The sequence below is a fragment of the Parus major genome, chromosome 4 (assembly GCF_001522545.3).
Source record: "Parus major isolate Abel chromosome 4, Parus_major1.1, whole genome shotgun sequence".
NCBI classification, from domain to species: Eukaryota; Metazoa; Chordata; class Aves; order Passeriformes; family Paridae; genus Parus; species Parus major.
Window position 1 is genome coordinate 31,564,718 of NC_031771.1, and position 14,377 is coordinate 31,579,094.

General features: G+C 39.4%; 1 protein-coding gene across 2 annotated transcripts; it reads left to right on the forward strand.

Moving 5' to 3' along the window:
- Positions 1 to 530: 530 nt before the first annotated feature.
- Positions 531 to 12,858, forward strand: LOC107203457. 2 transcript variants are annotated; one of them, XM_015625608.3, is made up of 8 exons: positions 531 to 1,245; positions 3,036 to 3,122; positions 3,313 to 3,546; positions 4,942 to 4,964; positions 5,821 to 5,966; positions 6,528 to 6,619; positions 6,716 to 6,811; positions 7,900 to 12,858. In XM_015625608.3, the coding sequence occupies exons 1-8, from the start codon at positions 691 to 693 to the stop codon at positions 9,556 to 9,558; spliced, it is 2,892 nt and encodes a 963-aa protein (XP_015481094.1). In that variant the 5' UTR covers positions 531 to 690; the 3' UTR covers positions 9,559 to 12,858. The 2 variants fall into 2 exon arrangements, with proteins under 2 accessions (XP_015481094.1, XP_015481095.1); XM_015625609.3 differs by having other exon boundaries at positions 533 to 1,245; positions 5,821 to 5,954.
- Positions 12,859 to 14,377: the final 1,519 nt, after the last annotated feature.

A 14,377-nucleotide genomic window follows, 5' to 3' on the forward strand; every position in this document is an offset into this window, starting at 1 on the left:
CAATTGCTCAGCACTAACATGATTCTAAACCGAAGTTACGTTCTGATTTTGCAACTGTAGCTGGAGGTTGCTCCCAGCAGCCGTACCTCGGCACTGCGGAGTCACTTCGTTTTAACTCTGCCGATTTCCAGAAGGCAGCAACGACACTTCTTAATGGCAAACGCGCCGAGCTTCCAGGGCTTCCCGAAGACCCAGGGCCCCCCGAGCACCCAGGGCCCCCCGAGCACCCAGGGCTTCCCCAGCTCCCAGGGCTTCCTGAGCTCCCGTCCCAGCACGTGAGGCGGGAGCTCCGCCCAGAGCCCGTCACAAAATGGCGGTGGCGGCGCTAGGACCGCGCGGGCGCTACGGCGCGCGGGCGCTCGCGCGCCAGGCAAGAGGCGGGTCCCAAAACTCTCTGCCCCGCCCCTTTCCCTCGCCTGCTTTTATTGAAGAATGGCGATGTCAATCTCGCGCCTCCGCCTATTGCCAACGCTCCTCTCATCGCCCCGCCCCCCGCGGCCGGGCGCCACTTGTTGGGAAGTTGACGGCTGGAAGCGGCGTTGGGATCACGGCGCTCCGGGTCCTGGGGCAGCCTGGCCGTAGCTCCTCGGTGCTGTCGAGCTGGAAGTGGCGGAGCAGAGGGAGGAGCGCGACCCAGAGCAGCAGCAACGGGAACAGGAGCGGCGGCCGCTCGTCCCCTCGCTGCCGCCGATGGAGGCGAGCCTGACGTGCGCCGTGTGCCTGTCGCTGTTGGAGGAACCGGTGACGCTGCCGCTGTGCTCGCACAACTTCTGCCGGGGCTGCGTGCTGGAGTGCCTGGCCTCGGCCGAGGCCGCCCGCCTGCGGCAGCTGCAGCGGAGCCCGGGGCAGGCCCGTCTCGGCCGCGGGGCGCCGGGGCTGGGCCCGGGCTCGGGCCCATCCTGCGCCCGGGTGCCTTGTCCGCTGTGCAGGAAGCTGTGCCTGCTGCCCCGCGGCGGCGTCGCCGCCCTGCCAGTCAACACCACCCTGGCCGAGGTGGTCAAGCTCTACCGGTCCGGCGCGGCGGGCGCTTCCGCGGGCGGGGAGGCGGCGCTGGGGCTGAAGTCGGGGTCCGACCTTCTCTCCCTGCAGGCGTTCGGGGGAAGCTGCCAGAAACACCCGAGCCGGCCGGTGCAGCTCTACTGCCGTATGTGTCGGCAGGCGGGGTGCGGGCAGTGTGTCTCCGAGGAGCATCAGGGCATCTTCCACTCAGTCAACCTCATAGACACGGTGTACCAGGAAGAAAAAGTAAGCGTGGCGCTCCCCCTTCGCTCTAGGGGCCTGGCTGACAGGTCGTGCTGTCCGCTGGAGATCCTACTAGGCTCGGGTTGGTTTTGCTCAGAAACACAGGAAAAACCGCGGTGTGCTGGGCAGGAGAGGGGCAGAGGGCTTGTGCTTCTTTGGGGCAATGAGGAGTTGTTTGTGGACTGACGGATTGTGCCTTTCTGGGCTGCCGTCACACTGCATCCAACGCACATAGGGGACCAGGCGGTATTGCAGTAGCAACAGACCTGAACCCAGTTTACCGAAGGACCTGGAAAGTTGATTTTCGGGTGGTGTCCGGGTTTTTTGTTTGATTCGGGGGAGAGGGGTGTTGGTGTTTGGTTTTGTTGTTGTTTCTCCAAGTTCAGGAAAAGCCAACAACTCCAAAAACCCACCCACAGATGTTTTGTTTATAGGCTCTCTAGCTGCGATAGGTAATTTGGGTCACAGATAATTACATACTTAGAGATAGATAGTTTGGGTGAGTAATAATAAATGTATAAACAAGATGCTTTGCGAGCTGCATAAGAAGGCAACTGTCTGCCATAATGGTTGGTTGCATGGTTGTAGAAGTTGTGATTTTTAACAAAATAGGGACTATTTGGGTAGAATGAGCTTTTCGTGCCCTGTTCAAATTGAGTGCGGGGTGACAGTTCCGTTGTGCAGTAACTGAAACAACTGCAGGGCAGTGATGAAAAAAAAGTACAAGTATAAAAGTTTAAATACAGCACTGACTATTCTTTAAGACGGAAGTTGCTTTTACACTGATTTTCCTCCTGCCTTTCCCATCACCATTTGTATGTCATTTGGGAAACCACAGGGAAAGAGTGTTAGACATACTACTACATAACGTAAAGTAGTGTTACTGTAGAGAAATAAAGGAGGAAGACTCAGTGCTAATATTAGTTTAAACTCAAACAGAAATATCTTATGAACAACTTTCTGTTCTAGCAATATGAGGTATAAAAAGAAAAAGTATCACACAGGTTTTTGCCAAACTGGAATAACACCATTAAAACTTATATTGTAGAAGATGTATGTGAGGGGAGGGGTTAAAAAAAGCCTGAGGAAAACAGTGTTTTAACTACAAAGTAGTCATTCTATCAGTATGCATTGTAGATGAGCGTAAGAACATTACTTTGAGAAACAGCAGAAGAAAGTTTGTGTGCTGATCCAGAAAAGCATTAAATGTTATTAAGTGATGTTTTGAATCACAAGGTTTTATGTGATATTGTTCAGAATATCACATATATAGGGTTGGAAGGAACCTCTGGAGATCATCCAGTCCAGTCCAAACCCCTGGAGGGTCACCTGGAGCAGGTGACACAGAACTGTCATCAGATGGGGTTTGAATGTCTCCAGACACACAACCTCGTTAGTAGGTAGCCTGTTGCAGTGCCTTTCCACCCTCCATGTAAAGAAGTTCTTCCTCATGTTGAGGTGAAACTTCTTGTGGTTTAGTTTATGGCCACTGTTTCTTATCCTGTCTTTTCAGTGGGCACCACTGAAAAGTGTCAGGCACCCTCCTTTTGGCACCTGCCTTTGAGATATTTATATACATCAATGAGATCTTCATTCAATTTTCTCCAGATTAAACAGGCCCAGCTCCTTCAGTCTCTCGTCATGAAAGATGCTCCACACCCCTGATCATCCTTGTGGTCATCCACTGGACCCTCTCCAGTAGCTCCTTGTTTGTCTTGGTCTGATTCTAGATAAGCAATGAAATATATTTATTTTATGGAATGGATAAAATAAGCTTTTTAATTGTCTTGCAGTTAACCTTCTTCAGCACTCTGAAACAAATGAGGATAATAAATGAGAAGCTGGTGAATGAGATCTCAAAACGGCCAAATGATGCAGACGTGAGTTACAAATGCGGGATATTCTGTGTGTGTGTGTATCTTTGTTTTTCTTCTCTTTATAATTTATTCACAACCTGGAGCATACAGGTGCTCCTTGTAGTATAGGTGTACTCTGAGCTTACTTAGAGAAGTGACTCTGTGGGGACATTGCTATTGCATTGCATCTGTTCTTGTGTTCTTGTGCTTCTAGATGATGCTGAAAAATGATGTGGAGATAATTGAGCTGAAATTTGGAGAAATTTTCAAAACTCTAGAAATGAAAAAACAGCAATTACTAGAAGATGTTGAAAATCAAAGAGGTAAAAAAGAGAAAGAATTTCAGATTTGGAAGAAAATGAAAGAAACTCACAAGAAGACAATTGAGAATTTTTTGAAGGATTGTGAAAAGCTTGTCCATGAGTGTGATCCTCAGTGTTTCCTGGAGGTGATGGCCTTTTGTTTTTGATATCAGTTATATAAAGAACTCAAATGGAGCCAGGTGTATTGTAGATCATGATTATAATCAATCAGGAAAAACAAAGTCAACAAATTAAAAATACAGATTAAAATTACTTAACACATCATACTTTTTTATAATAATGATTTTCGTTTTTAGAAAAGTTTGAAAAAGCTTTATATGCAGTATATCAGTGATTTTTACTGTTTGCTTTCCTAAGAAACAGCATATTTCTGATTTCTACAATGGGTCTTCTGATGCCTCCTGATAAAGGGGATGCTAAGAAAGTACAGAGTTTGACTAAGTGCCTGGTAACAACTTATAAAGGAAAATTTGACCTTTACTTGAAGTAAAAGCAACTCCCACTTGCGGAAGAAATATTGTGATTCCAGTGATTAGCATGCCACTAATCACTGCCACATCTCTTTCTCAACTTCCTCCTTTTCTTCCTGCTGTCCCTCCTTCCCCTCTTTTCTTGTCTTTCCCCATCTCATTTTCGTCTTCTTCCTTCTATGTCTCCTGGTTTGCTTCATATTCTGCCTGTTCCTTCTGTTCTTCCTCCACTTTTGCCTTCTGTTCTTCCTCCACTTTTGCCTTCTGTTCTTCCTCCACTTTTGCCTTTTATTCTTCCTCCACTTTTGCCTTTTGTTCTTCCTCCACTTTTGCTTTTGGTTCCTTCTTACCTTCCTCATCTTTTTCCTCCCATTCCTCCTGTACATCTACTTCCTCTTTCTGCTATTTGTTTTCTTGCTCTTCAACTTAGCACCTCCCTGCCTGCCCTCCATAACAGTACATTGGTTTTGTTGTGTAAAGATCCAGTACAGTGAGATCACCAGATTTTTATAGGGCAGCAGTTCTAATCCAGCCAGGATTTTTTACTTTTTTATTTTTCATTACATGGTCTTTGGAAGTCTGTCATGGTCACAGTGCAGTGCACTGCACTTCTTACCACCATTATCTGCCTGATTTAAAACTAAAAGACAGCTTTTTTAATAGTATAATAGCATATTGAGAGCACATAGCAGAGGCTTTCCTCTCTAAGAAATACAAAATAGACCTTCATTTGAATGTTTACAAGTCACTGAACTTCTGAAACTGATCAGGTGGCCATATAGGCAATAATTTGAATGCCTTCATTTGGCTCTGAAAGAGTTGTTTTTTGTATTTATCACAAAATATTACAAGATAAATAATGGTCACAGACATACTTCTTTACGTTGGTGTATTTTTGTTTGGTTGGATTTTTAATGTTAACAGCTTTATTTTTTCTAGTTCTGTGAAATGAAGAGAGGGACTTTAGTCTCTCATGCATTTTGATAAAGCAGTAGCTTCCTGGTAGTTGGAGAAATGCTTATATCTTACAAATTCTTGTTTTATTTATAGGTTGCCTGTGGCTTGAATACAAGGTATGTTTTTTCATGTTTTGTTCTTTAGTTTTCTTTTAGAATTTTAAGATTAAATAAACAGCTACATTGGATATCATAAGTAAGCAATTTAAAATTAAAATAGTATTGAGTAATTAAGAGTTTATAATACTTTCAGATTTTTGGATGCCAAATATTCCAAATTTTAGGAAACGTATCAAGAATTTGAATGACATACTGTCTGGGATTAGAGATAATTCAGAAGCTTGGTTATCTCCCTATTAAAAACCAAATAGAGAAATTCATTGATACTTGCTGATTAAATATTTTCGGGTATCTTATTTAAACTCAAAAACACTGAAGCATGCTTGAAGCTTTTACAGAAGTTTTTCAGTGTAAGAGAGTGTGTGGAGATTCTGCAGTATCTTTGTTTTTGTGTTGGTAGTGCACATACCCTGTAATGTCTTCTAAGGGTTCTTAATTACATTTCTTAGAACCTTTTAACCTGTCTTTAAGAAAGAACATTGGAAATGGAGTTCTTCAAAATACATTGTATTTCAGATTAACATTAGCAATGCCCTCTGAAGAAAGAGAATAATTTAAATGCAGGCAATGTGCACGAAGGAAAGTGGAGGGTGTAATTTTTTTGCTGACCAGCACTACTTCCTGCAGTTTTCATTGATTATGAAATATAATTCAAGTGAACAAGTTCTAAGGGGGGAAAAAAAATCTAGAGGACTTGAAATTTTATTGTGTACATCATTTTTCTGATTCCTTCTTCCTAGTGATTTCTTTACTTTTTTTTTTTTTTTTATTAGGCAGGTATAATTTAGCTAGCATGTAAGCATGAAGAAAAATGTTTAAGTTGGTTCATTTTTGGTTGGTTTTTCTTTTCCAGAATGAAAACTCAGCTTGATGTGATGAATATAGCATCCAACTGGGAAAAACCACCAGTATATATACCAAAGAAAATAGATATAAAGTCTGTTGTTAATGAAATATTAGCATTGGAGTTAACTCCTGTTGATGCAGGTATTGTTCAAGGTGGGGAAGAAGGACTTAATTATGACAAGATTTGGGAAGTCTAGAAACCTGGAACTTGAGGAACCAGTTACTAATAAACAATTAGCATGGTAAACACATGCAAGAAAAACCATCTGAGCAAATCAAATGCATGATAAATTCATGAGGGGTTTTTAAATGCATTTTATGAATGTGCTTTCTCTAGGAAGTTCCTAGGCTGTGTTTTTGGAATCTGCAGTACCATACTTTTCATATCCAGCCGAGAGCACCGCTGTCAGAAGTGTGTTCTGAACTAGATGGGTGTTTGTTGTAGTGTCATATGAATGTTGGCTATGCTCACATTAAGTGCCTTTACCTCACAGGAGGAGGTGTTACATTTTCTGTAATGCCAGGCATTTCCAGCATTTAAAAAAATGTCTTACACGGGCTTTTTACTTTATATCACAGAAAATTCAGCAAGGGCTAGGGTCTCACTTAGAGCACTGTATTTTTGTTCTTAAATGGAATCTATTTAGGTGCAGAGGAAGCTTACAGTGTTTTCTCTATTTAATATATTGTCCATTACTATCCTATTTCTAATAGAGCTACCTTATGAAGGAAATGAGAGCTCAACTCTATTTAAAGATACCTTAAAGCAGTGGCAGGACCAGAAGAATACACCCAACACCTTTCTTGTAAGTTATTGGCTCTGTGGCCTTCAGCATGATACTATTTTGTCTGTTGTGGTTTATCAAAATGAAATATGATGTTTGCTGCCAAATATTTTTCAGCCTGTAGCAGGACAGGATGAAGCAGATGGTAGCAGGATCCTTACTCGCTTTATGTCAATATCAGAAATGTCAGAATTTCAAAATATGAGCCATGAGGTATGATTGAACATCAGTTGTAAGTATGTCTAAGTTACTATTTGTTGTGATGCAACTTTCTAAATAAGCTTTTAAAATGTTTTTCAGTCTCCTCAGTAGAAAGTTACACTTCCAGTTCTACAATGAAATCTGATCAGGAATTAAAGCTGTCAGAATTTTACTTTTTTTTTTTTTCTGCCCTTAGAAAGCTGAAACTTAATCTTACTACTCACTTCAAATACTTACTCTTATATTTAGTGTGGCTTTTTGAGTCACATCTATCTTTGAGTCTTTCTAATCTGAATAAACTGCCCTAGTGTTGTTTGAAGAGGAAATCGTCTGCCTGTATTCTGTTTTCTAAAGAATAGAGTTGCACCTTGTAAGACCACATAGTAATTTGACATGAAACTCAATTTCGTCTCTTTTTTGTTTCATTTTGAATTATATAGTCATTCAACTAATTTTATTTTTTTTTTACTTACTAGCAGCTTCATGTGGGTGGCTGAGTATTGTTCTGTGCAGAATTATTCCAGTTACTTAGTGAAGCATGGCTGGCAGTGAATCACTTAATGCATGTTCTGAGAATACCAGTGGCAGATGATAGAATTTTAAAAGTTTCTTAGGTCCTTTAAATATAGCATTAATTTTTTTCTGCATTATTTTGGAAAATGCCTCTTTTCTATTGCCATTAAGAATGCAATTATATATAATAACAAAAAAGAACAAAAACCTCACCATCTAACTTAATTTCAGATGGCTATTTTTATGAGAATTTGATTGAGAATTTATTGTTTAATATTCAAGTTAGTGTTTTTTATCTATTTTTGGTTTTGATAGTGACTTTAAATACAGTTTTCTGTAGTCTTCTTTCAAAACCTACTTTGTTATCAGGGTTCTATGTGTATCTTGTTCAATTGTCTTTAAAGAACTTTTTTCTGTAATGACTTGTGTTCTGTTGCCTTCCAGTAGCAATGGAAAAATACATTATAAATTCTCTAGAATATAGGAATACTTTTCTTCAGTCTTAGTCATACAAGAGTATTATAACCTCTGAATCCACAAATGCCATGTTAGATAATGTGATTTTTTTTTTTTTCCTGTAATTATAGGAGTTACGTTACAAATACTATATGGAACTTCAGAAGAGCACCAATGTGTTTAAGACTCAAAATTTCCCTGCAAATAAAAAGTATAAATTTGTAGCTGCTGAGGCCTCCAAGAGTAAGTCCTCAGGAGCTTCTTTTATATCTGTTCCTACCAAAACAAATAACACAGATAAAATAAAAATGGGAACCCTGCAAAGAGGAGGTGACTTTGACAGAAGAAACTTTTCTGGAAGCAGTGCTCATAGCATCCCATCCACAAATACCATCTTTTCTGAAACAAATGGTGACTTAAATTTATTTCATGAGGGAAGTGGCCAGGAAGTATCCACTCCAGCCCTGTCAGAAACCTCTCCAGACTTGTTAATTAAAGAAAAATGGCCAAGACAGGCATCAGCAGGTACTGTTTCCAATGAAAGGAACTCAAATTCTAGCACTTCATCAGATTTAAAGCCAGCAGCAACAGTGGCTGTTACTGTTTCAAATTCAGAATCTGTAGATGTTTCAGCAGAGAGACCTTCAGGTGTGCCTTTTACTTTCAGTGCATCTAACAACTCTCTACCGAGATTTAGTAAAGATAGAGGTGCATTTTCCTTTAAAAAGCAAGACAAGAGATGTGCTTTCCCTCAGTTTTATTTAGGGAGATGTGATAAGGTAGATAAAACCACTAACCAGGATAAACATGGTCATGAAACCAAAAACACAGTTTGTGATGCTTCAACAAGTCCTAATTTAGACTCAGCAGAAAGCGAGAAACCACACATTTTGTTTCCCTTTGGCAATTCAGAAGGAGATTGGTTTGCAGCATCAGAAGTTAGCAATTCATGTAAGGTGTTACCATCATCCTCAATTTTAAGCCAATCTGAGAAGCCATCTGACAAAAAAACATCTCACATGAGCGACAAAACACCTTGTGCAAAGGAACCTGCTGGATATGGTACACAGAAACCTGTCTTAGGGGAGCAAAAACCTCATGCCTCCGAATCCACCACAACTGTAGCTTGCAGTACTTCAGAAACCAACACTGGATCTGGGCTGAATGATGTCTCCAAGACCCCACTTCTCACCACTAATGGTGCATTTTCCTTCAGAAGTAACTTTCCATTGCCTTCACCAGTATTTTCATTTGGAGGCACTGTCAGAAATACCTCTGATTCGCTGACTTCTTCCATGTTTTTTTCTGGACACAGAACAGAAAAAATGGATAAGGAGAAGATGAACTCTCCTGACAAAACGCTTCTAAATCTAGGGAAACCTGTATCTTCAGAGAGTGCAGAGCCTGCTTCTCTTCAGAGTCATCCAAAATGCAAAGGCTCATGTTTGCCTATGAACTCAGCTAAAGATACTGAAGGTGCAGAAAGACTTGGTAATGGTAATGATCCTTGTCAGCCTGTATGTCCAGGAGTCCTTCCTGTTGAATGTGAGAATGCATCTTCCACTCAACTCACTACAGCAACACAACAACAAAGAAGAGTAAAAGATGAAGAAACTGTTGCTGAAAACAACTGTGTGTGTCATATAAGGGAGGATAAACCTGAGCCTGTACAGTTCCAGAGCACAGCTTGTTTTGTTCCTGGCACGTGCAATGATCCATCTTTAGGAGGTTCTGTGCTTGCAGTAAGTGAGACAGGAGGAATGCTAAGAGACAGCACTTCTGACACTTAAGAGTTAAGTCAAACATCTGTCTCTATTCATACCAGCCATGCATCAGAATATTTTTCTGTTGCTGAAGACAAATTGTCTGGTAGACAAAACTCAGATGTGAAGACAGACTGAAAAGGAAAATAAGCTGGAATTAAATAAATGCTACTTAACACATTAAAAGGTGGGGATACTTGCGATTTTACAGCTGTTCTTCTCCCCACTTCTTGCCAATCAGGATATCTCTGTGTTGGAAACATAACTGTTTATGAGCAGTACAATGCAATGAAGTGATTATTATAGTATAGTCACAAACTCGAGAAACAACCAAAAATGTCATGTCTGGCTCAAGACCAAAGCATGGCCATAGATGCTGCATCTTCAAGAATGCAAACCATCTGGGGTATGTTTGGGGGATGGGGAACTGAGGTGTCCCAGAAAGTGAGTTGGGTGAAGCCTCAGTGGTAGCAGGCAGTAAATTGCTGTGTACAGCAGCACTTGCACTTGAATGGGTAAGAGAATAGCAAAGAGCATTCACCTCACAGGCAGGGAGAGAGAAGAGCCACAACAAAAATAAAGGATAGTGAAAGCGTTACTAAAAATTTGTTTTCTTATCTCCCCTTTATTGTTTACTTTTCTGTGATGTGTTTAATATATGTTGAAGATGTGAGTAATTTAAATAATTTCTCTTGCTCTTTTGAAATGGAAGCGTCATATCAATATTCTTGTAACACACTGCAGAAGGGTGTGAGCTACACTTTTGAAGGGCTGCTTCAGGAAAAATAAACATCCAAATTAGATTTCAGCTCTTTCTGGCAATAGTTTGGTAATACTTGGACAGATTAACTTGCTGTTTTATTGAAAGCTTTTGGATAACCTAACTTTTAAAACACAAAAAATTTCTTTTAAAATCTGGGTGCAATGACAAGAAAAAAGGAAAACAGCACTTCTCACTATATATGTTAATGATTTAGAATTCATGGAATTTTTAGTCTAAATATCGATACAAAGTAAGGATAAAAAGATCAATTTAAAAAGGATCTGTGAGATAACTGCTTTAGTTATTGGAATACAAAGACAGTAGTACTGTTTCAGAATAAAGCTCTGTTTTGTTTGCTGTTCATGCTTCAGCAAAAGCTGATGCTAGACTTTAAAGGAATTCATTCTGTATTAGATAGGTCAACTGGCAAGTATTAAATCAAAATGCAGAATATTTAATATTCTTTCAGAAGTTTTCACTGGCAACTAGAAAAATCAATATGCAAATTACCTCTGTAACTGTAAGAAAAATAGTACTGAAATTTAAATCTCTGCAATACTTACTAATATACTTAATGTGATATAATACTTAGAGAAACTATTCTTGTTTCAGGAAATGTTGACGTAATTTCATTTGTGTTCAGTTCTTGGCCTCAGTTTTTTGTGTGGCAGTGCATTCCTTTATTAGATGTGCTGAAAAAATAGCTTCTAGTATTTATAACAATTAATAATACAACTTTTCTGTCTGTGTTATAGTAAGGAAGGTTGTGAAATTCTCTTTATGGTTAGTCTTTTAGTTCTTGATGTTCATTTCTTAAATCTTACTGTATTTCAATTTTCTCCTAAGATTTTTTTTTCTGTTGTTATCTCTAGACATTCTTCTCATGTTCTGCATGTATATAGGAGAGAAATGTTAATTCAAGTCACTGGAAGACAAAGGCTGAGTGAGATGAAAATGGCAGAGAGGGTCACAGGTAGAGGTTGGTCTCACTAATACAAGCAAGAGAAATTAAACAATTTTAGAGTCAGATGAGGCACCTGTTAAATTTGTTACCAGAATGTTGCAGAAAATATGTTCTTCTGCGGTGACAAAAAAGTTCTTAATAAGCTAGGGCTAATCAGAAACTATAAAAAATTTTTGAAGCTTACATATTTTCAACCTGTCTTCTGTTAATATCTGTTTCATGAGAGTTTGATAAACTTCCATGCAGATATGTTGTTTCTTGACAAAAAGTCAATGAAAAGTGAAAAGATGTGAAAGTGAAAAGACACCATTATAGACTCATAAAGCAAATAGACTACTATATACAACTATATACTACTATGAAAGTAGAACCTGTAGGTGGGGGGTTTGCTACAATCCTAGGACTGCTTTTCAAGCATTGTTGTCCAAGTGCCTTACAGCTCAGCATTCAGGTTTTACAGGGCTGATAAGATTCACACAGAAACCCCCAACAAGATACTTGCCCACTCCCTTGGCTGTACTACACTGACCCAGAAGGGAGCCCTTCCCGCGTTCCCTGAAAATGCTGTGAGGTACAGAATAACCTCTAGGTCTTAGGCATGCCTCCTCCTGACTTCTGTAAAAATCAACCCTGTCCTGGCTGGAAGCAGGACAGTTAGTGATCTTGGATGAACACCAGAGCTATTTCCAAGAAATGGGATTCAAAGTTGTCCTTAATGTGTATTTTGCTTATTATCCATAGAGAATAACTTACATTATCTTGGTCATGATCATAAAATTCTGTGTGGCAGTGAGGACTGATGTCAAAGCCTCACTCTCCTATGTTATCTAAACTTAGGTATGTGTGTATGTTTTTTTCAGATTACAGGGACACAAAAAGGCAGTGTTAAAGTGAAGTATTTGAGAACTTTGCCCATCCTGAAAAAAAAACAAAAAAAAAAAAAAAAAAAAAAACAACAAAAAACAACAAAACAAAAACAGAACAAACAAACAAAAAGCCCAAAACAACCAGGGAATAATGTATTCTACTAAACTCAGTAATTTATTTTACATTTTTGTATCTTCCTGATTCCATAAGATACAAGAGGTAAAAAAAGAAGCAGTTCTCCACAGGGCTGGAAATTTTTATCTAACATCGCTATACTGGTATAAAGTCCTCTATATATTTCAGATTTTGTAAACTAAATCTGCAGGCCAGTTTGAAAGCTTTTATAGAGGTTCATTAAAACAATACTTCGTGATTTAATAGAAACCTTGAAAAACAGTTAAAACAATTTATTATAATTGCTAAAGTACTTGTTGAACATACTTCACAAAGGAGCTGAAAGTTTCTAGTGCTGTCCTTCTGAGAGTCTTATCTCTCCAGCTGTCACAACTGTGATGCTTGTTCAATATATGTCTGGAAGCTATATTGGCATATATGTCATTGCCTGAAAAAAAAGTGCAACTGAAAGATGAACTGAATTATTCAGTTTTGTAACTAAATAAAAATGTAAAAAAAATAAAATTTATTAAAAACAATTGTTTAGTTGACATTAGAGCTGGTAAAATGTCAATTTGTAGAGGTTAACTTCCTGAAGTAAACTTTGCATTATTTTGTATTTTTGGTTTGTTTATTATTGTATTATTGGTTATTAACTGAAGCTTTATTCTGAAGTTGTATTTGATAACTCAGATCTAGTAACTTTCTAACTTAAAGGCTGCTGATCTGTGTGGTAAGGGTGTTAAGTACTGCTGCTTTGGTTGGTTTCTATTCTTCAGGTAACATACTTCTGATTCTCTTCAGTTTTCTTCCCACTGTTTAAACGTCAGTAGAACATTTTTATTTGGATCATCACAGTTCACTCCGACTTGTTCTGAATTAATAAAAAAAAATGGGGGAGCATTGTTCCCTTTTAAGTTGCTTAAAAAATGAAGTATGTCTTATATTCTGAAAAGCACAAATTTGTATCACCAAATATATTTAATAAGGAGTGAAAAATCCTTGAGTGCATAGTCAGCATCTCTTTCATTTAACCTAAAGAAAAAAAAATCAGATAGATACACACTGGAACTGTTTAATTGTTAATAAACCTTGTTGTTTAGGTTGGTTAAGGATGCGCAGAGCATTTGGCATGACCTCAAGTACTGACACACTAGATCCCTGGGATCATTGCAGATCATGAGCAGAGGCTCATGTTTCTGTAATTACATTGAGCATGTAAGACTCATAAGAAATATTAGAAAAGACAATATATTAATATATTGAGAACATGCTGTCAACAGTTTAAATAACCTGTTGCAAGCTAAACTGGAACACTGCAGACAAATCTGGCTAAATTGAGCAGGAGATTGTGTGAACTTTCTATTGATGAAGACCCTATATTTTGCAAAAAAGGACCACTGATTACGGAAAAGGAACTTAATAAACTCAGTTCCTTGTCATTAAGAATACAACCTGAGTTTTTTTTAATACAGTCAATATTTCGTTGAAATACTTCAATTACAGGTTTTGGGCTGGAAAGGATCTCAATGGCCATCTAGTCAGTCACCTGGGTTGGTGCAGTCTTAGGCACAAATCCAGGCTGAGCAGAAAATGTATTGAGCCCTGCAGAGAAGCACTTGGGGTGACGGTTGATGAAAAACTCAACAAAAGCCAGCAATGGTCACTCACAGCCCAGAAAGCCCATGGAATCTGGGCTGCATCAAGAGAAGTGTGGCCAGCAAGTCAAGGGAGCTGATTTCTTCCCATCAACTTTGCTCTTATGAGACACCCCACCTACAGTAGAGCATCCCGCTCTGGTGTCCGCAATAGAAGAAGGACATGGAACTGTTGGACCAAATCCAAAATTGTTGACTGGATCACCTCCCCTATAAAGATGGGCTGAGAGAGTTGAGTCTGTTCAGCCTGGAGAAGAGAAAGTCACACAGAAACCCCATAACAACCTTCGAGTATCTGAAGGAGACCTACAAGGAAGCTGGAGAGGATTGCTGTCAGGAAATGTAGTGATGAGACAAGTGGGCATGGCTTCAAACTGCAGTAGTAGGTTTTGATTAAGGAGAAATGCATTACTGTGAGGGTGGTGAGGCACTGGAACAGGATCTCTAGAGAAGTGGATGATGCCCAGTCCCTGAAAGTCT

Coding starts and splice junctions, on each gene's coding strand:
- LOC107203457 (XM_015625608.3), top strand. CDS start 691: ATGGAGGCGAGCCTGACGTGCGCCGTGTGCCTGTCGCTGTTGGAGGAA. Junction 3,123..3,312: donor AACGGCCAAATGATGCAGAC/GTGAGTTACAAA, acceptor TTGTGCTTCTAG/ATGATGCTGAAAAATGATGT. Junction 6,620..6,715: donor ATACACCCAACACCTTTCTT/GTAAGTTATTGG, acceptor AATATTTTTCAG/CCTGTAGCAGGACAGGATGA.